Source organism: Mercenaria mercenaria, chromosome 2, assembly GCF_021730395.1.
Source record: "Mercenaria mercenaria strain notata chromosome 2, MADL_Memer_1, whole genome shotgun sequence".
Lineage (NCBI taxonomy): Eukaryota > Metazoa > Mollusca > Bivalvia > Venerida > Veneridae > Mercenaria > Mercenaria mercenaria.
In genome coordinates, this window is record NC_069362.1 from 114,434,632 (window position 1) to 114,462,244 (window position 27,613).

Here is a 27,613-nt window from a genome sequence, read left to right on the forward strand (position 1 = left end):
GCCTTCTGCGCATGTCCTGAACTGATCATCAATCGGAGCGCACGGCAAAAATACGCAAATTATTGTACGACAGCATGCATTTAGTGTATAATATGTATGATATACTGACAAAAGGTTAGGGTTAGTATTACAATGGTCACAAATATATACATTAAAGATAATTTTCATTCAAATTGCTTGAATCCGGTATATTCCGGGGTCTGTAATTTATACAGGCGTTCCAGGTCTGCAGTGAGTTGCAGTCCTGAAATATCCGAATCTATTCGCATCTGCGTCAAAATGCACTTTTACACTAAATACAAGTCAAATATTTTGTTTTCAGCATTCTGGCGAAAACATTTTAAAGTACATGTAAATGGTGGTTTTATTTATTTCTTAGTTTTATCCGTCTTTTAAAATTTTTGAAACACCAAAAGAAATGCACGAGATGAAATCATAGTGGTTACTTTTTTGATATTACATTCAGCACTGGAATACCATACTTCGATTTTGGAATAAAACCTTCATCAAATAAGAATGATCCCAATTTGCCGCCAAAATTCTATAATCGAAACTTTTTGTATGTACAACAGTGAACCATGTCGAAAGTGCGTTTCCTTGAAAACATCTGACAGACACAGCGGGTCTGAACAATGAACGCATGCCTCTAAACCTTTCGCAAGAGCAGCCTCAGTTAAACCGCCCTTCTTCCATCTTTCCATCCTAAAATATCGTCTGCATCGACTGTATCTGTTTTTATATTATTTTCTGAATGTTTTGAAGCGAAATGAGTTAGAGTTTTATTTTTGTTCTGTCATTTTGAAGCAAGTTTTCCCGCAATACGGTTTGCATTATGCATTCACGTTGACGTTATAAATTTAATGCACTAAGCGGCACCAAAATGAGCTTTATTCAAGTAATGGTTTCAAGTTCACAGACTGAAGTACATTTTTACCGTAAGAGGCATTATCTCATTTATCCATCATCTGCTTAAGATTCCATGATTTTATTTATTGAAAATATTCAATATAGGTTTAAAAAGCAATAAATATAATACACAATTAGAATTGTAATGAAAATCAAAACGTCTAAATAAAGTTACATATCATAACAAAAAAGAAACATATTGATGTTTTAGCCACCCTTCAAAATGTTCTTTTTCGTTAAAAATGTATTTCATTTTTGTCTGGAAAACAGTTTCACCACATTTCGTATCTTGTATCTTCGTTGTTAGCTAGTCACTTGAAATATTGAAAAACAATAAGGAATGTCGTTCAGCTTCGCACTTAAACATTTCATACAAAAGGTAATATGAGCCGCGCCATGAGAAAACCAACATAATGGTTTTGCATCCGCGCAGTCTGGTCAGGATCCATGCTGTTCGTTAACAGTTTCTCTAATTGCAATAGGCTTTGAAAGCGAACAGCGTGGAGTCTTGGCAAGACTGCGCGGATGCGCAGGCTCGTCTGGATCCATGCTGGTCGCAAAGCCACTATGTTGGTTTTCACATGGCGCGGCTCAATGTAAATTTGCAAATGACTCTTTTTTCTATTTTCTTGTAGGGGAATAATTAAAGAAACCTATGTTTGAAAATAAAGAATTTTGACAGCTCCGTTTTAATTCATAGCGGATAAACTGATAAGATTTTTTCTACACCCCCATCCCCGTCCCCCAACACTTTACTAACCCTTAAATACGGAGCCAGATACGCGAGTTATGCAAGATTAAACATTTTCATAAAAAATTCAACCACTTATACCATATTCAGTTGTTATAGTTCATGTTTTAGCGCGAAATATTCACATTTTGTGCCGAACTTGGTGAACATGAACATGTTGAAAAATTTCACCGAAAGTGTGGGCAAGTAGCTTTAACCAGGAAGGTATCAGTTGTTCCAGCTCTAACTGACTCTGATATATATTAGTAAAAATAATATACTTTGACTGCAAAATACGCAACAATGTACATCATGTGAATATATTCAAATAAAAAAGATTCTAAAGATTTTTGTGAACTGTGAAGGTCCTGTTTATATCAATGAAAGACATAATGAAATCAGCGTTTGCGCGACGTTAACGCCGTCATTGTGTATCAACGTCACAAAATTTACATTACCAAAACAAATAAAAAGTAAATTTGCAAAAAATCTGCCGTGAAGACCCCCTATTTTTATTTTATTTTCTTGTTCAGAAATGATTAAAGAAGAATATATTTAAAAATCAAGAACTTTGACCGTTCCGTTTTATTTTATTTTGGCTAAACGGCCATGAAATACACTGAATATTTTCGCTATTTTTCCCCACCCCTACTACGGATATCTCTTTATCTTAGCATTTTCCAAGTGAAATAATTTACAAAATGCAACATGTAAACAATAACATTGAATTTAGCTATATTCCTGAGTTTGAAAAAATGTAATAACATTAATTTTAATGAGATTATTACAGCAAAACGGCGATTTCCCTTGAAAAATACATATGCCGCCAGGTGGCGCTCTTCAAAGGAAATGTGGACTTGGAACGATTTTCTTTTTTCTCCAAATGAAAGTCAGGATATGTTAGTACATACAGACCTAATATCAGTCTTATATCTCATACTTCGAAATTTTGGTAGGAACCCCGCGAACCACCTTAAATGTCGCAACCACCGCTAAATGTCGCAAAATCATCTGCCGCGAAATGTCGCATCTTTAACGTTAAATGTTGCAAAAATTTGCCCACCGTTATATGTCGCAACACCAACGCTAAATGTCGCACAGCAAAATAAGGTAAGTTAAACAGTCTTCACAACTTAGAGATAAGACTGGGTAATGCATGCTTGATTTGGGAAGTGCTGAATTGACCTTTCACTCTAATCTGCACGTTTGCTTTTCAGTGGTTCCGCACCATACATACGTTATATATTTCATATCTAAAGGTTTGAGCACTTACGTAGTACTCGCCACAGTACTAGATTTATTTCAGGTCTGAACTATGTAATTTTATGGAGTCCTGTTTAGCTCATGAGACATTAAGCTCGCGCTCCGTATTGTCGCGCGTTGTATCGTATGTCTTTAGTTGACCTGGATTTCGTTACACAACAGGCCGGGCCAAGAAATTGTTGATGGAGGATGGGAGGGGGCGGGGTGCACCAGTTTAAAACGAAAGCGTCACCGGCGACGTGCGGTAGGTACGGGGTTCCTCTGTCCGTATTTGTGGGAAAGTTTTTATATACAGGTATGAAATGTTGGCCTGTGGTGCATTTTTGTCTATTTTTTAGGTACGTACTAGAGGGGCACTCCCCTTATTAGCCCACCATCATCAGATGGTGGGCTATTAAAATCACTCTGCGTCCGTGGTCCGTCCGTCCGTCATTCCGTCCGTCTGTCCGTCCGTTAACAATTTCTCGTTATTGCATCTCCTCAGAAACTACTGGGGGGATTTTGACCAAACTTTGTCAGAATGATGTATTGGTACCCTAGTTGTGTCCCCCTGAAAATCAGACTGGTTCAACAATTTATGAGTGAGTTATGGCCCTTTGTTTATTTCTATATTTTACATAGATTTATATAGGGAAAAACTTTGAAAACCTTCTTGTCCAAAACCACAGAGCCTAGGGCTTTGATATTTGGTTTGAAGCATCATCTAGTGGTCCTCTACCAAGATTATTCAAATTATTTCTCTGGGGTCAAATATGGCCCCGCCCTGGGGGTCACATGGTTTATATAGACTTACATAGGGAAAAACTTTGAAAAACCTCTTGTCCAAAACCACAGGGTCTAGGGCTTTGATATTTTGTATGTGACATCATCTAGTGGTCATCAACTAAGATTGTTCAAATTATACCCCTAGGGTCAAATATGGCCCCGCCCTGGGGTCATATGGTTTACATAGACTTATATAGGGAAAAACTTTGAAAATCTTCTTGTCCAAACCACAAAGCCTAGGGCTTTGATACTTGTAAATTAGCATCATCTAGTGGTTCTCTACCAAGTTTGTTCAAATTATGCCCCTAGGGTCAAAAATGGCCCCGCCCCGGGGGTCACATGGTTCATATAGACTTATATATAGGGAAAAGCTTTTAAAATGTTCTTGTCAATAACTACAACATTCAAATTTGGACCACATGTATATTTTTAAGTGGCAAGATGAACCTTGACATGAGTTGACCTTGATTTTGACCTAGTGACCTACTTTCACACTTCCGTAGCTACAGCCTTCAAATTTGGACCACATGTATATTTTTGAGTGGCAAGATGAACCTTGACATGAGTTGACCTTGATTTTGACCTAGTGACCTATTTTCACATTTCTGTAGCTACAGCCTTCAAATTTGGACCACATGCATAGTTTTGTGCACTGGAAAAAACTTTGACATTGATTTTGACCTAGTGACCTACTTACACATTTCTCAAGCTACAGCCTTCAAATTTGGACCACATGCATAGTTTTGTGTACTGAAAAAAACTTTGACCTTCACATTGACCTAGTGACCTACTTTCACATTTTTGAAGCTATATGCTTCAAATTTGGACCACATGCATAGTTTTGTATTCCGAAATAAAATTTGACCTTGATTTTGACCTAGTGACCTACTTTTACATTTCTGAAGCTACAGCCTTCAAATTTGGACCACTTGCATAGTTTTGTGTACTGAAATGAACTTTTACCTTTACATTGACCTAGTGACCTACTTTCACATTTTTAAGGTACAGGCTTCAAATTTGGACCACTTGCATAGTTTTGTATTCCGAAATAAAATTTGACCTTGATTTTGACCTAGTGACCTATTTTCACATTTCTGTAGCTACAGCCTTCAAATTTGGACCACATGCATAGTTTTGTGCACTGGAAAAAACTTTGACCTTGATTTTGACCTAGTGACCTACTTTCACATTTTTGAAGGTACAGGCGTCAAATTTGGACCATATGCATAGTTCCGTTTTTCAAAATTAAATTTGACATTGATTTTGACCTAGTGACCTACTTACACATTTCTCAAGCTACAGCCTTCAAATTTGGACCACATGCATAGTTTTGTGTACTGAAAAAATCTTTGACCTTCACATTGACCTAGTGACCTACTTTCACATTTTTGAAGCTACAGGCTTCAAATTTAGACCACATGCATAGGATTGTGTACCGAAACAAACTTTGACCTTGACATTGACCTAGTGACCTACTTTCACATTTCTCAAGCTACAGCTTTCGAATTTGGACCACATGCACAGTGTTGTGTACGGAAATAAAATTTGACCTTGAGCTAGTCAATAAGTCTAGAAATTTGGAACACTCAAAAATGGCACATTGGTGGGCGCCAAGATCACTCTGTGATCTCTTGTTTTAGGTGGTTAGGGTCTTTTCCCATTGACAATTTTGAAATACAAGTATGGAATGCTGGACTTTTATTACATTTTTTGTTTAAAATTTCGGTGTATGGGAGGAGTTATCCCGATCATTTTCGAGGGCTCAGGGTCTCTCCCCGGGAAAGTTTGAAAAACAGGTATAAAATGGTTGCCTCTGGTGCATTTTTATTCTTAGTAATTTTAAGTACTCCCCGCCCCGCCCCCCATTTTAAGGGGTAAAGGGTTCTTCCCCCTGGGGGATTTTGAAATATAAGTATAAAATGTTCGCCTCTGGGGCGTTTTCGGTCTACATTTTGAGAAAATATTCGATTTCCAAAATAGTTGGGTGCAACTTTAATGAGTATAAGTCACTAGTAAGCCAATAAGGGTGGAGTTTGGGGTGTGTGGGGGGGGGGGGGGGGTAGGGAATCGGCTCGGGCAACAATCCACGCCTGTTACACAACAGGATGTTCAACTACGCGACACGAAGACTGTGTTTTGTACCAGCTGTAGAAAACGACGATTTTCTATTAATCAGCCATGGGTTCTATTTCCGTTTGTTTGAAGGTTTACATTTAAAGTCATAAGATAACTATCAAGCTTCAATGGCGGAGAAAGATCCTATGTGGCCCTCTGTACATTCTTTCAGGTAAAGCGGGAATTTTGATATTATTTTACCTTTAGTCTCTTAAAATTGTTTGGTTTAGCCTCATTCCCCTCATTATCCTACTTTTCCACCTACCCACAAATAACCCCCTCTCTCTCCCTTCCCCCCCCCCCCCCCCTTTAAAAATGTAAATATTTATATTTTCTATTAATTGTCTTGGTGCTGTGTGTTAGATTTCTGTGTCGTTCTTCACCCCATTCCCCACCCATACCCAACCCCCATAAACATACAACACCATTACCAAATCGTATTTAGTTAGAAGAAACCTCAGAATATTTCTGTCCTAAAACACTGGCCCCATTACAAAATAATTTCACAAATATTTTTCTTACGTGACTGTTCAAGCAAGGTGTGGAACTCAGGTGAGCGATCTAGGGCCAACATGTTGCTATACGTAACAGCACTTATCATTAAGAGAATTATTTGTATTACATAAACCTGTTAATTTTTCTTCCCTCAAAAAAGTAAATATACACAAGGAATTGATAGTCATAGTGTCAAATAGGAAATGCGACATTTAGCGTTGGTGTTGCGACATATAACGGTGGGCAAATTTTTGCGACATTTAACGTTAAAGGTGCGACATTTAGCGGCAGACGATTTTGCGACATTTAGCGGTGGTTGCGATATTTAACGTCAACCTTGCGACATTTAACGGTGGTTGCGACATTTAGCGGCGTTGCGACATTTAACGTTGTCACACTCATGACACAAATGAGCCACGCCATGAGAAAACCAACATAGTGGCTTTGCGACCAGCATGGATGCAGACCAGCCTCTGCATCCGCGCAGTCTGGTCAGGAGCAATGATGTTTGCTTTCAAAGTCTATTGCAATTAGAGAAACCGTTAGCGAACAGCATGGACCAGACTGCGCGGATGCTGGTCGGAAACGCACTATGTTGGTTTTCTCATGGCGCAGCTCAAATCATTTAACTTTTCAGTGTCATCCTTTTTCCATTATTCATTAGAAGCCATTTTATATCCAGATTTTGGTTTATTTTTTGGGCAATTGTTTCTGGAATTTTATTCACTTGCCTCTTATCAACTACTTATTTACCAATTTGTTGCTTGTCAACGTAGGTGGTACGTAAATAAGGCAAAACTTACGAAATAGAACATGTCCTAATCTGTAAGTCAAGACTTAAGATTTACGAAATCAAGGAATAGCATCATACACACGATAATATTTGGCTGTACATCTTGAATTTAATTGGTGTTGTACAACAAAAAAGGGAGAGTTAAAGTTAGATTCATACATATCTGCTCTACGTTTGGTTGAATTATCTCGTAGCAACGCGACCTCGAGATTATAGATCGTGGCAACGAGATAATTATGTCGTGGGCACCAGAAAGTAAAGTCATGGTCAAGAGACAAATTAACAAATTAACAATTTCACATACCCACTTTATGCTTCCTCTGATTTTTATCCAAAATAACCAAACATAAAAATACGACCCCTTTAAATGATATAGGACATCCGTAGGCAAATACCTTTAAAAAGGAGTGAAGTATCTTACCATAACTTGTTCAGTTTTAACAGAAAGAGTAAATCAAGCATCCGCTGTTAAGAGTAAACTATATTATATAATCTTGTTTGAACAGTTGTGCGCACGGACACAAAATTATCAAGACTCAAAACACTTCAGATTCAAATGGAAACTACTTGACCATGATTTATTTTTAAGTACTAAATTTTACAGCGGGGCATAAATTATTATCTTTGCACAAATAGTCCACACTGTCAAAATGTCTGTATAAGATAAGTCTCATCCTTTTAATTAATCTGAGTTTCGCATATTTTCTCAATATTTTCCTTGAAAATTGTCAGAATTTCTGACTGGAACACTTGTTTGTACACAATATCGAATATACGACATCGTACGTCCGCTCAGTCATACTTGGTTATTATGTTAGCTGATATTTTTGTCAAAAATGTGAAAAATATTGTAATGTATAACTTTGATGTAAAATATAGTTGAGATTTTTTCATGTCAAATATGAAACGTTGTGTCAACGATCATTACCTTTGGAAAAAGTCAATCACCATGTTAAAAAGCAGAAATGGATTGATACAGCAAATCGTATTATAAGTGATAAGGGGGAAAAAGTTGGGCAGAAATATGTTCACACACTGAATTGCGATGAATACAGAACAAACTAGCGATATAGAAATAATTGTGCTAACACATGAAAGCAAAAGCATGAATCTAGGATTGTCAAACATGTTTTAACCTGATTCCACAAATTAAAACCCGAGGTAGGATGGCCAATTTGAAAGTAAACGGTGATATTCTTTGAATAAGATAAAGCTGACTTATTGAATAACATTTTTGCATCGGTCATTTGCCAGTATTAACATGGAACACGTGTGTTTGGTATTATTGCAAATATTGAAACTAACAAAACACATAAAGTTTATCTTTAGCAAATATTTTAAATTCGAGAAATGTGTAAAGGGACTGATATTTCAGCATTATACAAAATAAAAGGGACAAAACTGAGACTTCCGTAATTACAGATCAGCTATATACATTAACCTGCCTGTACACTATGTCGTATTGGTGGAAAAAAAAACGAACAGTAGCAATATATTTTCGGACTTTTGATTTGCTTTTGATGGAAAGAGAAGCTGTATTTAATAGTTGATTGATGTTCGGACAATGTTTTATGTTTTAAGTGCTAACGAAAAGCAAACAGATGTCAAATAAATATAAAAAAATATTGGGTCAGACGAACGGTGTTCAAATATTTAGTCAGTCTGTTTATAAAATACTTTTTAGGTAGTCGACATAGTTAGATAAAAAGATTAACATTTTTGTATCAATAATTGATTCTACGGATAAGATGCCGATAATGTAGCTGAATCAAGATACCTAATTACCTAAGAGAATAGAATATTTTGGTGGCAATATTGGGCACTAACATGCAGTTTTGTTCTGTTGAGATACTTCCTGATAACACTTGCCAGAAAATAACTGAATATGTGATATTTTCGACACAAATAAGTGAATATGTTTTGCAGAAATATGCAACCCAGGAGGTGGACGTGTTTTGCAATGTGCTCCTGCTTAGGTGAAAATAAATGTTATCAGCGGTTCAGAATGACGTTATTTATTACCAAATGCACAGGTGTGCTTATAATTTACTTTTTAAACCATAACACCCAGCTGGTGGTCAAATATTTGAACTTCATTCTGTTTTCGGTCTGACATGTTATCTTTGTGAAAAAGTTTTTAAAGGTTCAGTGCCAGTTCAAACTGACAAAAAATCAAACCATATGTCCACATACGGCATTTAAATGACGCATTTAAGGATGTTTAGACATTAGAAATACAAAATAATGAATGTCGAAATGTTGCTCAACACATAAAAATGCAAACTATCTTGATGTTGATATCTTGAAGGTGGACCGGTGGTCTAGTGGTAACACGCTTGACTGTCAATCCAGAGGTCCGGGTTTCGAATCTCGGTCCAGGCACTGGAAAGTTCTGAGATGCTGTTGAGTGTCTCCCACCTAACTAGAGGCCTGTACTGGTTCTTCCCAGGAAAGACGGCTTCGCGTGTATCGGTGCTATACACCGGACACGTTAAAGAACCAGACTGTCTATTCGAAAAGAGCTAAGCTAAGTTAGCCGGACACGTCTGTATCTGAAAATTTCTCTCTGTCTGTTCTGGGGGCTTTATCTCACTCTGTCCCTCTGGTCAGATCACTCTGTGTCTGTACTAGTAGAGGATGATTTCGCGCCCTGTTTGGCTGCAGCTGCTGTAAAGCGCCCTTGAACGTGTTTATCATGAAAAGGGCGCTATATAAATCTGATATAATAATTACAATAATGTTTGTCAAAATTAATCGGCATTAAGAAGAGTAAAATTTGAAAACTAAATGTCAAATAACTGGCTAATCTAACATAGATTGACATTGAAGATGGGACGAAGAAAGAAATATATCGCTCACTTGATCTAGCAACTCGAGCCAGTTAATCCAGTTTCGAAATTGGTCTAGATTTCATTAAGGCATACATGTATTACTATAATCTAGTTTGAATAAATATGGCCCAAGGGGTGGTAGCAACTGGTGACCTATTTTTATCTAACATAAACCAGTTTCAAAATTAACTAAGGTTTCTTAAGGCAAACAATTTGACTACGTTTCGTGTGAATCAGATAGAAATTATTTCTATGCCTTAACACTAGCCCAGCTTTCGACCTTGAATGATTAATATTCCAACTTCAAGATAATATATATGGATATCTAGAAATAAAAGATTATGGTAAATGTCCCGAAGCACTGAGCACCCCAAACACAGCCAGAGTCGTGCATCGCATAGTAGGCCCACAAAAAAGAAACTGTAGAGGAAAGATATAGTAGACGGATTGCTTCAAAAACAGATTAGTAAGTACATCTAAATTATATACATACAGAAAGAATTGGAAAAAAGGCAAGGATGAATATTAAACAGGCAAAGCCATCCTCAAACGCAGTCTCCCTTCACCACTAACCACAACAACAGACGTGCACGAAACACACACACACGCTCACACGCACTAACATTCACATACGCAAAGCAAATAAACAAACAGGCAAAAAGCATATAGTGCAGTACTGCCTATGGACAGCTGTAGCCGAATGCCAAAACAATGGCGGATACCCAACCTCACTCACGGTGAAAAGAGAAGGGGTGAAAATGCAAGGTGGGGGGATGGGAGAATGTGAATACACCTAACCAGCAAACAAGAAAATATACAAAACTTAAGATACGAAATGAACAAAGAAACAAGCGTGAAATATCGGCACGGCCATGAACCGGTCAGTAACCTTAAGAGATAGACGCATTCAGTAAGGCCAGCCTCGTATTTACCCTAATTTCAACAAGTTAGACAAGATAGTGTAAATAAAATAACTCCCCGCCGAGAAAAGCCAAGATATGAAATTATATAAAGTAAACTATATAAATAGGTCAGTCTAGGGTACTCAACAACTTTTCTCAAGTAAGAACACTGTGACAACGTTAAATGTCGCAACGCCGCTTAATGTCGCAACCACCGTTAAATGTCGCAAGGTTGACGTTAAATATCGCAACCACCGCTAAATGTCGCAAAATCGTCTGCCGCTAAATGTCGCACCTTTAACGTTAAATGTCGCAAACATTTGCCCACCGTTATATGTCGCAACACCAACGCTAAATGTCGCATTTCCTATTTGACACTATGACTATCAATTCCTTGTGTATATTTACTTTTTTGAGGGAAGAAAAATTAACAGGTTTATGTAATACAAATAATTCTCTTAATGATAAGTGCTGTTACGTGTAGCAACTTGTTGGCCCTAGATCGCTCACCTGAGTTCCACACCTTGCTTGAACAGTCACGTAAGAAAAATATTTGTGAAATTATTTTGTAATAGGGCCAGTGTTTTAGGACAGAAATATTCTGAGGTTTCTTCTAACTAAATACGATTTGGTAATGGTGTTGTATGTTTATGGGGGTTGGGTATGGGTGGGGAACGGGGTGAAGAACGACACAGAAATCTAACACACAGCACCAAGACAATTAATAGAAAATATAAATATTTACATTTTTTGAAGGGGGTGGGGGGGGGGAAGGGAGAGAGAAGGGATTATTTGTGGGTAGGTGGAAAAGTAGGGTAATAGTGGAATGAGGCTAAACCAAACAATTTTAAGAGACTAAAAGTAAAATAATATCAAAATTCCCGCTTTACCTGAAAGAATGTACAGAGGGCCACATAGAATCTTTCTCCGCCATTGAAGCTTGATAGTTACCTTATGACTTTAAATGTAAACCTTCAAACAAACGGAAATAGAACCCATGACTGATTAATAGAAAATCTTCGTTTTCTTCAGCTGGTACAAAACACAGTCTTCGTGTCGCGTAGTTGAACATCCTGTTGTGTAACAGGCCTGGATTGTTGCCCGAGCCGATTCCCTAACCCCCCCCCCACCCCAAACCCCACCCTTATTGGCTTACTAGTGACTTATACTCATTAAAGTTGCACCCAACTATTTTGGAAATCGAATATTTTCTCAAAATGTAGACCGAAAACGCCCCAGAGGCGAACATTTTATACTTATATTTCAAAATCCAGGGGGAAGAACCCTTTACCCCTTAAAATGGGGGGGGAGTACTTAAAATTACTAAGAATAAAAATGCACCAGAGGCAACCATTTTATACCTGTTTTTCAAACTTTCCCGGGGAGAGACCCTGAGCCCTCGAAAATGATCTGGATAACTCCTCCCATACACCGAAATTTTGAACAAAAAATGTAATAAAAGTCCAGATTTCCATACTTGTATTTCAAAATTGTCAATGGGAAAAGACCCTAACCACCTAAAACAAGAGATCACAGAGAAATCTTGGCGCCCACCAATGTGCCATTGTTGAGTGTTCCAAATTTCTAGACTTATTGACTAGCTCAAGGTCAAATTTTATTTCCGTACACAACACTGTTCATGTGGTCCAAATTCGAAAGCTGTAGCTTGAGAAATGTGAAAGTAGGTCACTAGGTCAATGTCAAGGTCAAAGTTTGTTTCGGTACACAATCCTATGCATGTGGTCTAAATTTGAAGCCTGTAGCTTCAAAAATGTGAAAGTAGGTCACTAGGTCAATGTGAAGGTCAAAGATTTTTTCAGTACACAAAACTATGCATGTGGTCCAAATTTGAAGGCTGTAGCTTGAGAAATGTGTAAGTAGGTCACTAGGTCAAAATCAATGTCAAATTTAATTTTGAAACACGGAACTATGCATATGGTCCAAATTTGACGCCTGTACCTTCAAAAATGTGAAAGTAGGTCACTAGGTCAAAATCAAGGTCAAAGTTTTTTCCAGTGCACAAAACTATGCATGTGGTCCAAATTTGAAGGCTGTAGCTACAGAAATGTTAAATAGGTCACTAGGTCAAAATCAAGGTCAAATTTTATTTCGGAATACAAAACTATGCAAGTGGTCCAAATTTGAAGCCTGTACCTTAAAAATGTGAAAGTAGGTCACTAGGTCAATGTAAAGGTAAAAGTTCATTTCAGTACACAAAACTATGCAAGTGGTCCAAATTTACAGGCTGTAGCTTGAGAAATGTAAAAGTAGGTCACTAGGTCAAAATCAAGGTCAAATTTTATTTCGGAATACAAAACTATGCATGTGGTCCAAATTTGAAGCATGTAGCTTCAAAAATGTGAAAGTAGGTCACTAGGTCAATGTGAAGGTCAAAGTTTTTTTCAGTACACAAAATTATGCATGTGGTCCAAATTTGACGGGTGTAGCTTGAGAAATGTGTAAGTAGGTCACTAGGTCAAAATCAATGTCAAAGTTTTTTCCAGTGCACAAAACTATGCATGTGGTCCAAATTTGAAGGCTGTAGCTGCAGAAATGTGAAAATAGGTCACTAGGTCAAAATCAAGGTCAACTCATGTCAAGGTTCATCTTGCCACTCAAAAATATACATGTGGTCCAAATTTGAAGGCTGTAGCTACAGAAATGTAAAAGTAGATCACTAGGTCAAAATCAAGGTCAACTCATGTCAAGGTTCATCTTGGCACTTAAAAATATACATGTGGTCCAAATTTGAATGTTGTAGTTATTGACAAGAACATTTTAAAAGCCTTTCCCTATATATAAGTCTATATGAACCATGTGACCCCCGGTGCGGGGCCATTTTTGACCCTAGGGGCATAATTTGAACAAACTTGGTAGAGAACCACTTGATGATGCTAATTTACAAGTATCAAAGCCCTAGGCTTTGTGGTTTGGACAAGAAGATTTTCAAAGTTTTTCCCTATATAAGTCTATGTAAACCATATGACCCCCAGGGCGGGGCCATATTTGACCCTAGGGGTATAATTTGAACAATCTTAGTTGAAGACCACTAGATGATGTCACATACAAAATATCAAAGCCCTAGACCCTGTGGTTTTGGACAAGAGGTTTTTCAAAGTTTTTCCCTATGTAAGTCTATATAAACCATGTGACCCCCAGGGCGGGGCCATATTTGACCCCAGAGAAATAATTTGAATAATCTTGGTAGAGGACTACTAGATGATGCTTCAAACCAAATATCAAAGCCCTAGGCTCTGTGGTTTTGGACAAGAAGGTTTTCAAAGTTTTTCCCTATATAAATCTATGTAGAATATAGAAATAAACAAAGGGCCATAACTCACTCATAAATTGTTGAATCAGTCTGATTTTCAGGGGGACACAACTAGGGTACCAATACATCATTCTGACAAAGTTTGGTCAAAATCCCCCCAGTAGTTTCTGAGGAGATGCAATAACGAGAAATTGTTAACGGACGGACAGACGGACGGAATGACGGACGGACAGACCACGGACGCAGAGTGATTTTAATAGCCCATCATCTGATGATGGTGGGCTAATAAGGGGAGTGCCCCTCTAGTACGTACCTAAAAAATAGACAAAAATGCACCACAGGCCAACATTTCATACCTGTATATAAAAACTTTCCCACAAATACGGACAGAGGAACCCTGTACCTACCGCACGTCGCCGGTGACGCTTTCGTTTTAAACTGGTGCACCCCCGCCCCCGCCCCCTCCCCCTCCCATCCTCCATCAACAATTTCTGGGCCCGGCCTGTTGTGTAACGAAATCCAGGTCAACTAAAGACATACGATACAACGCGCGACAATACGGAGCGCGAGCTTAATGTCTCATGAGCTAAACAGGACTCCATAAAATTACATAGTTCAGACCTGAAATAAATCTAGTACTGTGGCGAGTACTACGTAAATGCTCAAACCTTTAGATATGAAATATATAACGTATGTATGGTGCGGAACCACTGAAAAGCAAACGTGCAGATTAGAGTGAAAGGTCAATTCAGCACTTCCCAAATCAAGCATGCATTACCCAGTCTTATCTCTAAGTTGTGAAGACTGTTTAACTTACCTTATTTTGCTGTGCGACATTTAGCGTTGGTGTTGCGACATATAACGGTGGGCAAATTTTTGCGACGTTTAACGTTAAAGGTGCGACATTTCGCGGCAGATGATTTTGCGACATTTAGCGGTGGTTGCGACATTTAACGTCAACCTTGCGACATTTAACGGTGGTTGCGACATTTAGCGGCGTTGCGACATTTAACGTCGCCACAAACACCAAGAGCCCAAATCTTAAGGACTGCAAAGCAAATTCCACTCCCTCCGTCCGTTTTGTATGATTCAGGAGAAAAGCATCACGGAGTCAAACTCTTTATTATTCATCGCACCATTATACAGGAAAACGTTGCGACTAATTGTAGAGGGGTCAGTCACCAAACATGCACTGTGCTTTACGATTTTCGCATTGTATCCTTTTTGATTAACTTACTAATACAATTTAAAAATAATTTATTAAACATTTTGCTTAAGGTATTAGGTCACTAATAGTAATGTTTACAAAATGGCCTTTGCTTGGTATATTCTGAAAGGCAACAGTGTTTTGCACTATTTAGCAAATTTTAAACAACTTTTACCATGCCGCTTTTTTTATAAATTTTGAATTACTTATGGTATCTCCTCAAGCTCAAGTAGAGATAAATTTCAAAGTGATAGCCACTATCCAAAACGTTTGCAGAGAACTCATTTTACCATTAATTTCAATAGAAGAAACATCAAACTATTGGTGACCAATTATAAAACACAAAATAAAAATGTTAATATCATTTTTTCTATGGTGCCTCAAGTAAACAGATTTAATGAGACAGAATTCATACTTCAACATTGAAAAAATACGGTGAAATGATGTGTTTCTGTTTTGAATTTTGCTTACTCCATTTAAAAATAACCTTAGGAAAGACGTAAAACCTACCTAAATTTCTTCCACAATGTATAATCTAAGAGTGAAAGCAAAATAGAGAACTTTCACCGTGCGTAACTCAGTATTTTTAAAGCTGTGTAACTCTACCCCTTCTGTTTAAGTAGTAAATTCTCTTTGAACACCAAAAAATTGCTCATAAGATTCATCTTTTTCCATTTTTGTACAAAGCATCAATAATAAGTCTTGAGAGAAGTAAAAACTTACTAGTAAAAAAGGAAAATAAAGAAAAAAATTTTGGTCCCAGTAGGGCTTGAACCTACGCCCCCCTAAGAATTGAAGTAAAAGTAGGTTTATAGTAGGAATTAAATACTCTTCAAAACGGAGGTTCTCTATTAGTGATCTAATACCTTAATTTTCCTAAGTTAATCAATTACATCCCATAATATATGGGGTGTTTGAGACCAGGTTTTAGAAAGGATGAAAAGATGATGTTACAATTCTTCAAATGTCCGGACGATCTGTTGTAAAATTTAGTAAAAACCTTCCGCGTTTATGATGTCGGTAACCCTGTTGTTACATTAGTACCACTTCTTTTAGAAATATGAAGATTTTACTAACATTGAACAAGCTCTTGAAAAAAGGAGGAAGTTGTTAAATATTGACAACGTTCGAATAACATCCCATCCATTTATGAGAAATTGACAAATAAAAAATGAAAATTGGATGTAACATGCATGTTGTACTACAGAAAAGTGGTATCGATTTTTCCCTACGACTAGTAATGAAAAATTACAATAAAAGCTATTTATAGTAACAACAAAGGGAAGAAATTCTAAAGGGACCTGTGCATGACACTCTGTCTCATGATGGTGCACAATTGTGCCGAATTACATCAAAATCCCTCCATGCATGAAGAAGAAATGCTCCGGGCAATGTTTTCATTCTTGTATCCTATGACCTCTAAGTGTGACCTTGACCTAAGATCTAGGGACCTGATTCTTGCGCAAGACACTCCGTCTCATAATGGTGAACAATTGTGCCAAGTTACATCAACATCCCTCCATGCATGAAGAAGATATGCTCCGAACAAAGTCTTTTGACGCCGCCCACACGCCTATCCGCCAGCTCGCCAGGGGCGTTCCCATAAAACGTCCCGTTTATCAAACGGACTATAAAAATGGACACTAAATATAACAACACTGAATCCAGAACGGGAAACTTTTCACAGTCGCCAGACGGCACTTAATTACTGTTCTTGTAATAGTTAATAACATCTTTGACAAAGTCATTCTTGAACTTTGACCTTTGACCTCTAAGTGTGATCTTGACCTTAGACCTAGGGACCTGATTCTTGCGCATGACACTCCATCTTATGATGGTGAACAATTGTGTCAAGTTTCATCAAAATCCCTCCGTGCATGAAGAAGATATGCTCCGAACAAAGTCTTTGGACGCCGCCCACACGCCAATCCGCCCGCTCGTCAGGGGCGTTCCCATAAAACGTCCCGTTTATCAAACGGGCGTATAAAAAGGAACAATAAATATAACAACACTGAATTCAGAACGGGAGACTTTTCACAGCCGCCAAACGGCACTTAATTACTGTTCTTGTAATAGTTAATAAAATCTTTGAAAAGATCTCGTGGGAGTATAAAACGCAACCCAAACAACAACATAATGGCAGACTCGGAATGATTGAGGCTGTTCCTGAGGAATAAAGAAAGTTGCAACACTCCTCACGCCCCAACCCCCTCCCCCAGTACATGCTTTAGCGGAATTCTATAGTAAAAATGATTGAACTCCACGAGGACCAAAAGAAAATATAACAAATGCCTATAATTTGCGTATGTATGTCGAGTTAATGTTGATGAAGTGTAAAAAGTTTCATTAGAACTCGATGAAAACTGTAGGAGGAGTTGAGTACACAAACTACAAATGTAGTTTTTATATGGTTTAGCCCAAAAAGGGCAGAACTCAAAACAATATTGGTCAAATATGACAGTCCAAACAATTTGCAGATGTTGATTTTATGTTGATGATGAATGCTTATTTGTATTTAATTTAGATGGAAACTGTTGGATTACCCAAGACAACGTGACGGACAGACAGATGAATAGGTGGATAGATGGAAGGAATGACGAAAATGTATCATAGTACGTGTCCTGGATCTTTGATAGCGGAGTTAAAAAATCATAAATCTGTAGGGCTTTAAATTAACCAGTTGTCAACATGAGTACGATTGCTGTATATAATTCCCAAGCTGTCATAAAAAAAAATATGTAGGGAAAAGTACGTCGTTAAGGTTATTTACATAACAACTACAAAAACATGTCTTATCTTTTATTTTATTTTTTGAAAAGTAAATATTTATAATAGATCTGAATCATAAATTATATTTCAACGAGTTGTCCACAAGAAACTTTCATTATTGGGCGCGTGGATGTTAGCATAAGATATTTTCCATTGTAAAAGCAAGCTAAAAAAGAAACAAGTACTAAACTGGAATCATGAAAAAATTAAATTTATTTTACATATTTGTAATTTTCAGTACTTTAACAAGCAGAACGGTTGACGCTGGTCTGCCGATTCTAGGGAAGGTGGTGGATGTGGTAGCGTTTGGATTAGATGTCTACTCCTTTTTTGACTCTATGCTAGGAGATGATGAGACACAGAGTACCCCGGCACCTATAGATTATGACAGGATAATTAACAGAATATCGGAGAGAATAGAAATGTCAACAGAATCCATTGTTTTTAGAATTGAGGTGCAAGCATATATCTCGGAACTACGTAACGTTGCTCTTACTATCAAACAACTTCTTGCAGAGATGGAGGACATTGTCAGAACTAAAAACAAAGATACAAGAGAAGAGTTACAGAGACGGTTTCGCAATAACTTTGACAGGAATAAAATTGAAATGGACAAAGTAAAAAGCCTATTAACTTTCAAAGTTGAGGTGTCGGGGATTTCCAGCACATTGCTGTCACTTATTGCAAATGAATTTGAATGCGGGATGACGAGTTTAGAAGAGTTTCAAAATTATTATATGTCACTGGTTTCGGATGTAGTAGCACTGGCTCTTTTAAATGAGAAGCTGTCAGAAAATAGTCTTTATAATGAAACCATCACATCTTGGCAAACGGCAATAAGATCTCTGTTTTATGACATGGAAAAACAGAAAGAGGAATGTAAAGATAAATTCTTTGAACTGATAACGAAAGACCTCATCCGCATCAATGATCCCTTAGACCTTTTTGAAAATAACAAACATAAATACCCATACCAGGAAACCGACGTTCTGTATCTCGGCGGCAGTTATTGTTTGTGGAGTCTAAAGGCTTATGAGAAACTGTTAAACAAAGGGAAAGGCGGTACTATGACTTTTGTTTTTATAAACGACGAGGAGAATGTATTATCCCACACCTCAGAGCAGCTCCAGAAAGTTGTATCAAATGCCAAATATGGGAACTGTTTAGACGATACCGGCAAGATCTTATCTTACTTTGATGTTTTGGGCAAAGATCTAGTCTTTTGGCTGATGTACCCACAAGGCCAGGCTGCCGAATTCAAAATTTTGCTCAATCATAGTAAGTTGTCAAGATTTATAATACGTGTGTGACAAATAGTGAATAAGTAATATACACCAGACCACGATATTTGATTATTTTATCAGAAGTCCTAGGTTTACTTGTTATAACAAAGAAAACATCACAATATCTTCAGTGACAATTTATTGACAACTTGAACTTTACTCTAAACATCTATGTATTCGCGTATCAACTACAATCAGTTGAATATTAAGGTTACTATACTTCAATGTCACAATTTTAGGTATTGTTCTTATTTGGTCTTTAACATTGTTGGCACAAACATTCATGGTAACAACAACATGAGTTGCATGCAAGATCTAGACCTGTAGATCAAAGCTCAGGGTTACTCTGGGAGGTCTAAAATGTTAGGTCATTTTGTCTTGTCCCGTCTACACAAAAAATGAGTATTCATATATACACACATTTACCATAATGACAATGTGCCGCACGCGAAATTAAGTTGGAAGGTCAAAGTCACACTGAGACGTCAAAGATGTTACGTTATTGTTCCTGTCCAGTCTGCAAATAATGTTACATATTTGCATTCGCCCTGTTCTTTCCATTGGAAATTATGAGTTACTGAGCAAAAGGAAAGGCGCGAAAGTAAAAAATATAATGTAGTTACAGGAAATGAATTAATTTTTTTCGGAGTTCATGCGAAATGAACGACAGAATAGGATCAGCAAATTAAGCATGAATCGCTAGCTACCTTTGTCATCAGATGTATACCTATTTCACAATGATCTGCTTAGTTTCGTTGCATAATATTGAGAAAATCTAGAGAAATGACCATTTATGACAGGTCACCCTACGCGAAATTTAGCCCTGTGCAAGCAATATCTCAAATTTTATTACATTATTCATGAAATTTTGATTCAAGATCCATTTAATCGTTAAAATGTTTGTCATTTTCGATCATGCTTACATGCTTATTTCAATAACATCTAGACAATTGCAGTGCTAAAATGTGAGAAAAGACATTTACTAGGTCCTAAAATCGACCAAAATAGAGTCATCTGGTCGAAAATTGAGTCTCAATTCCAAAATACAAGAAATTTAAGAATTTTCAGCCATTTGTCACCATTTTACATCATATAGAATAGATTAATGGCCTTTTCATTGATTTTCGAGGCGTTTGGCAAAAAAAACAAAACATGTATTGCCCCTTGAATACATTACTATCCGCTGGATTTAGACGCATTAACCACACGATGCAAGTTAATATAAAGTCGGTTTGAGCGGTTTATTATTAAAATCTTAGCTGGGTGCGCACCATAAACCGGTTTAAGCTCCCCAGTGGTATTTTTGTTGCCACTGTGTTCCTTTATTTGTTCGTTTTGCCCTCGTGTGTTTGCTTTGTATGCGAGTGTGTGTATGTGTGTGTGTGTTGGTTGTGTGCACGTTTTTAGCTCTTTTAATTTAATTTTAAAATCTTTCAATAATACACCATTTCGTATAAGCCCGGTTTTATTCAGAAATTATATCATTTATGCAACTGTAGATAGGCGTCTTGTGAATCAAGTAGCGTTTTGATATCAATCAGTAATCAATGTGTAGGGTTTTAAAACGCATTTCTTGATATTAAAATCTAAGCTTATCAATGCAACATCTCACTGTATGAAAGAAACGTCGAAACTGCAATATTCTCAGTGCATATTTTTTATTCATTTCAGATTCAACCGCGAGTACAATAAGCACTGAATCAGACGGCACCAAATACACGACAGTTTTTTACCTACGATCGAAGGACCCCAGTACCAACTCAACTCTCAGCCCTAGTGATTTTGATGTTAAATCTTACGAAAAGACTGATGAAGTTGATGAATCGCCTGGACTAAAGACATGGCAGCTGGGCGTCATAATCGGTGGTTCAGTTCTGGTGGTCGTCGTAATTTTAACAGTACTGATTTGCAAATGTCGTTAGAGGAAATACTAAAAACTAATATTTGAGACTTCAGTAAAAAAAAATTAGATGTTTTATTAAAAACGGTAGAGACACACCTCATGCTTGGTATTCAGTCCTGTTACACTTGACTTTAGACGGACTGTAACGCTGAACCCTTACCCTGCTAAATTTCTATAATGAACTTGTCCGTCTTTCAATTTGGACAGTATCATTAACTGTAAAAATGGGTGCTTACCAAAAAGATGCTGACTGAATGTAAACGGTGCAGATCATGATCAGACTGCATGGATGTGCGATTGCACGGATGATCAGGCTGATCATGATCTACAATGATCGTAAAGGCAGAATTTATCGTGTCCAGCATGATAAGGGTTAAGTAATGAAATATTATTCGCTAAATCTTTCAATAAGATATGTATCTTTTCTGTTATAACAGGAAGTATATAAACCTATAAATGTTTGGAAAGGTCTGGTGAAGGTCAAAACAGACAAAACATACTATTTGTACAGCGATACGCTTTTAAGAGCTGCGTTCTTGAATTTTGGCTTTTCGCACTGGATACTAATGCCTATCATACCACAGTTTTGTTTTATTGTTTTCTATAAAACTTGATAAAATTTATAATTCATTACGATTCGCCGCCCACGCAAACTTTTCGTCCTTCGTTTTATTTAAATATTATCTAAATTCGCACAAAATGGTGTTCCTAAACATATCAAACGAAGCAAAATGTAAGAGAAAAGAATCAGTATCTGACAGGATCATGATGAAAAATGGAGGGGTTCGCTTACCCACGCCTATGAGAGATTAAAACTCCTGCCTTATCAAATCAGATAAAATATGATTGCCTGTCCTTTTATATTTCTAACAATCGCTTACTAGCACAGTAACATCAAATTGACCAAGTAACTATTATCTTCGTTCTGATGATATCTTATTTTTCCACTTTGTGGGCCTACTTAGCAAAGTGTGGCTCTGATGCTATGTTTTTGGTGCCCTGTGCTTCCGAGAAATCTACCCTTATCTTATATTATTTAGAAATTCCATTTAAAAATTCAAATTTTCGTCAAAATTCTATATGATATCTAAAATAAGTCATTTCTTGACATGAATTATTGCAGTCGGTCTTTCAATATGTTTGCGATTTTCCATATTTCAACTTGTACACAGTGAAGTGTTTACATAATCATTAAGACCAAAATTATTGCCATTTGATACAAGAAAATAGTAATGATTTGTAGCATCAAATAAAACTACTTCTGTTTATTTAAAATCAATGATAAATCATTTCGGTAAACAACATAAAATATTGTTTAAGAAATAATATATCTCATCAAGTGATTTGTCGTTGAATAAATCATTGTTTGGAGTTCAGATGCGAAGGAATTATATCATGAGGGCGCAGCCCGAGTGATATAATAATACGCATCTGAACGACAAACAATGATTAATTCAAGAGCAAATCACTAAATGAGATATATTATTTCGATTCTAATACGTTACCAAGGATTTTTAAGTACATCCTTGACGACATTCATTAAATATTTGCCCGTTTTCAATCGGTTTCTTTTCCAGCGCGCCGCTATGCCGTTTGACGCCATGACGTAATAATTGTGACGTCAGAACAGTGATTTGTTGTATAATAATTCACAGTTTTCTGCCTTCCTTGTTTAATAGGAAAATGAATCGGATCGTGTTAGAATAATGGTTTACGTGCTCTGAAATGCAGTATAAATTTTAGAAGGAAAAAAAAGAAAGTAACATTCGGCAGATAAAATGTCAAAACTCTTACAGTACCCATATATTAAATAAAAAGTTTAAAAAAAACTCTTTAGAGCTCCTCATTTTCATTGTTTTAAAGACAGTCACGTGATTAATGATGAAAAATTAGAGGGCGAAGCAAGCTAAAAGCTCATATTGACCCACAGCAATGCGACATAACGTTGTGACGTTATAAAATGTACCCATTTTAAGATCATACACAAGAAAAAATACCAACCGCTGCGAATGTTTGCAATCTTTTCCTCACTAAAATTGATACAAAAAAATAATCGTTTCTTTAAGGATAACACCCAAATGGAATATTTTCAATCTAATTATCTAAACCATTACCAAAATCCATTCAGTAGTTCACATTTGTTCGGGACGTCTCGTTATGTAGGGCTGCTGATATTCAACGCCTGAAAACTTTGTCGTTTCATATATTAAGACCTTTAGGAGTGCTTAACTGACAACCCTAGACCTTCAAGCTCATTTCAGTAGAATACCGTTTGTTGTGGAATTAAGTTAAACAGAGAAACATACGATGCTTCCATTCCATTTTATCAAAGGGTAAAAGTACAGCAGAGATATAAGTAACTGTGTGTTAAAAATTTACGAATTATGCGGTTATGATTTGTTGTTTAAAATGTTAAAATGGGAAACAAAACATGTGGTCTTTAGAGCCAGGTGGTTTATGTTAAGAGGTGGTCTTTAACACAGGTTTGAATGTTTGTGGTTCTTCAGCATGAAAGTTACAATTTTTCCAATGAGAGATGGCGTTTTTAAAAACAATTTTAAAAAGTAATTTGATTATAATAAGGTGTTTTTATGATAATACGAGGAGTGTTCGAAAAGTATTGTGTATTGTGGTCTGAAACCTTGAAAACTGATGAAAACGTGCATTATGTCATTTCATACCCTCAAAATATTCCCCGTGGTGAGAAATTCATAAATTTTGAGTCAACGGATCCATTTCCGGAAAGCGTCATGGTAGGCTGATTTTGGTATACTACGGAGGTACTGATGGAAAGCAGAACCGAGAGCTGAACGCGATCGATATCTACGACCAGAAAGGAAGTTTTTCAGTTTTGGAAGCAGAAAGAAGTCGCATGGCGCCTGATGGAGTAGCACAGTAACTCTCTCCGACTTCAAAAACTGTGTTACTATACTAGAGGTGTGTGGCAACGTTAAATGTCGCAACGCCGCTAAATGTCGCAACCACCGTTAAATGTCGCAAGGTTGACGTTAAATGTCGCAACCACCGCTAAATGTCGCAAAATCGTCTGCCGCTAAATGTCGCACCTTTAACGTTAAATGTCGCAAAAATTTGCCCACCGTTATATTCGCAACACAAACGCTAAATGTCGCACTTCCTATTTGACACTATGATTATCAATTCCTTGTGTTATTCCTTTTTGAGTGAAGAAAAATTACAGGTTTATGTAATACAAATAATTATCTTAATGATAAGTGATGTTACGTATAGCAACAAGAGGGCCCTAGATCGCTCACCTGATTCCACACCTGCTTGAACAGTCACGCAAGAAATAATTTGTGAAATTATTTTGTAATAGGGCCAGTGTTTTAGGACAGTAATATTCTGAGGTTTCTTCTAACTAAATACGATTTGGTAACAGTGTTGTATGTTTGTTGGGGTTAGGTATGGGTGGGGAACGGGGTGAATAACGACACAGAAATCTAAGACACAAACACACAGCACCAAGACAATTAATAGAAAATATAAATATTTACATTTCTGAAGTGTGTGTGTGAGGGTTGGGGGGGGGGGGGGGGCAGAGAGAGAGGGTTATGTGTGGGTAGGCGGAAAAAGTAGGATAAATGAGGGGAATGAGACTAAACCAAACAATTTAAGAGACTAAAAGTAAAATAATATCAAAATTCCCGCTTTAACCTGAAAGAATGTACAGAGGCCACATAGGATCTTTCTCCATCATTGATGCTTGATATTACCTTATGACTTTAAATGTAAACCTCCAAACAAAGAAATAGAACCCATGGCTGATTAATAGAAAACTTTCGTTTTCTACAGCTACAAAATACAGTCTTCGTGGTCGCGTTGTGTAACAGGCCTGGATTGTTGCCCGAGCCGATTCCCCCACCCCAAACCCCACCCTTGTTGGCTTAATAGTGACTTATACTCATCAAAGTTGCACCCAACTATTTTGGAAATAATATTTTCTCAAATGTAGACCCAAAGCGCCCCAGAGCGAACATTTTATAGTTATATTTCAAAATTCCCCAGGGGAAGAACCGTTGACCCCTAAAATGCGGCAGGTGTGTGTGTGGGGGAGGGGGGGGAGTACCTCTCCAGTACCATAAAATTAAGAAAAATATGCACCAGAGGCAACCATTTTATACCTGCTTTTCAAACTTTCCCAGGGAGAGACCCTGAACTCTCGAAAATGACAGGGATAACCCCTCCCATACACCGAAATTTTGAACACAAACTGCAAAAAGTCCAGCATTCCATACTGTATTCAGAACTATAAATGGGAAAAGACCCTAACCACCTAAAATAAGGGAGTGCCTCTCTAGTACGTAGTTAAAAATAGACAAAAATGCACCACAGGCAAACATTTCATACCTGTATATAAAAAAAAATTATTATTATTTATTATTATACCAGATTTATATAGCGCTCTTTTCATGATAAACACGTTCAAAGGCGCTTTACAGCAACTGCAGCCACACAGGGCGCGAAATCATCCTCTACTAGTACAAGACACAGAGCGATCTGACCAGAGGGACAGAGTGAGACAAAGCCCCACAGAGAGATCAGAAATCAGATACAGGCTTGTCCGGCTAACTTAGCCTAGCTCGTTGCGAATAAACAGCCTGGTTCTTTAACGTGCCCAGTGTATAGCACTGATACACGCAAGGATTGCCTGGGTTCCTAACCAGTACACCTCTTGCTGGGTGGGAAACACTGAAAAGCGTTTCTGAAAATTCCCGAGTAGCTGCCGGGATCGAACCCCGACCTCAGGATTGGAAGACAGTGTGCAAACCACTGAGTATCTGTCCCACAAATACGGACAGAGGAACCCCGTACCTACCGCACGTCGTCGGTGATCTTTTGTTATAAACTGGTGCCGCCCCCCCCCCCCCCCCCCCCACCACTCCCATCCTCCATCAACAATTTCTGGCCCCCGACCTGCTGTGTAACGAAATTCAGGTCGACTAAAGACATGCGATACAACGCGCGACAATACGGAGCGCGAGCTTAATGTCTCATGAGCTAAACAGGACTCCATAGAATTAATAGTTCAGACCTGAAATAAATCTAGTACTGCGCGAGTACCACGTTAGTGCTCAAACCTTTAGATATGAAATATATAACGTATGTATGGTCCGAAACCACTGAAAAGCAAACGTGCAGATTAGAGTGAAAGATCAAGTCAGCCCTTCCAAAATCAAGCATGCATTACCCAGCCTTATCTCTAAGTTGTGAAGACTGTTTAACTTATCTTATTTTGCTGTGCGACATTTAGCGTTGGAGTTGCGACATATAACGGTGGGCAAATTTTTGCGACATTTAACGTTAAAGGTGCGACATTTAGCGGCAGACGATTTTGCGACATTAAGCGGTGGTTGCGACATTTAACGTCAACCTTGCGACATTTAACGGTGGTTGCGACATTTAGCGGCGTTGCGACATTTAACGTTGCCACAGCGTGTGTGCTGGAGCATTGTCATGCAACAGTCGAACATGTTTGAAACTTGTGACAAGGCGACGATTCTTTTAGTTTAGCAGAATTTGTAATTCAAGTGTCCATTGCCCATACTCGATAGCTGAACTTCAAAATTGTGAAGGCTATTGCAATGACAGCTTAACAATATTTGACATTCTCCTGGGAGGGGAAATCTCCCAAACAGCTGTTAATGTTTGAACTTTTTATGTTTCTTAGCGCCCTAAATAACTTGCACTTTGTTCTGAGCACTAAAAGGGATAACATCATTGAGGATGTTTTGTGCAATGTGCACGTTTCAACTGCAAATAAAGTTTTACATATTTATCTCACTGAAACACATCTGCAAATGCTCTCTTTAGACTTAATAACAACGATAAACATCAAACAGTAAGTCTAAATGTTTTTATGGCCTTGAAGAATATATTTTTCAACTTTTTAACAAAAATTTCGAAAGTGCACTTTTTTATGCATTAAACATGATCAGAAATCAACTTACTGGTGCTCTAAAGGCATGACCCCCTTACTTGAATTCATTTTTGACACAAAATTAATTTCCAATAAGTCTCATTTAATAAGACAACAAAAGTTCTATAAAAGTTTTTCCAACCTACCTACCATAAATTTTTGAGCTTGTTACCGGAAACAAAGAATTTTAGGCCTTTTTTTCTTGCATACCAGACGGGGATTTCCGGTATTTTTACCGGTGCTGGAAAAATCCATCTTACACCCCGGGGTGTAAGATGACTCTCGTGCAGTAAATGACGTATTACGAACTACATATATGTAGAAGATTTATGTAGTTATTTATATTTTATTTCGAAAAACGGAATACAAATCCAGTACCTTGACAGTTCCTCTTTGTTCCTGATAGTATATTTCTCGATTCAAAATACGTTATTTTATCAAA

At 37.4% G+C, this 27,613-nt stretch overlaps 2 protein-coding genes across 2 annotated transcripts in view; one reads left to right on the plus strand and one right to left on the minus strand.

Annotated features, from left to right (window-relative positions):
• Positions 1 to 27,613, minus strand: part of LOC123565008 (nucleolar protein 11-like) — a 255,647-nt gene that overhangs the window by 181,762 nt on the left and 46,272 nt on the right. The window lies entirely within an intron of this gene.
• On the plus strand, positions 18,164 to 21,863 carry LOC123562994 (uncharacterized). The gene is made up of 2 exons (XM_045355565.2): positions 18,164 to 19,325; positions 21,002 to 21,863. Exons 1-2 carry the CDS (start codon positions 18,245 to 18,247, stop codon positions 21,250 to 21,252), a joined length of 1,332 nt encoding a protein of 443 aa, XP_045211500.2. The 5' UTR covers positions 18,164 to 18,244; the 3' UTR covers positions 21,253 to 21,863.

Coding starts and splice junctions, on each gene's coding strand:
- LOC123562994 (XM_045355565.2), top strand. CDS start 18,245: ATGAAAAAATTAAATTTATTTTACATATTTGTAATTTTCAGTACTTTA. Junction 19,326..21,001: donor CAAAATTTTGCTCAATCATA/GTAAGTTGTCAA, acceptor TATTCATTTCAG/ATTCAACCGCGAGTACAATA.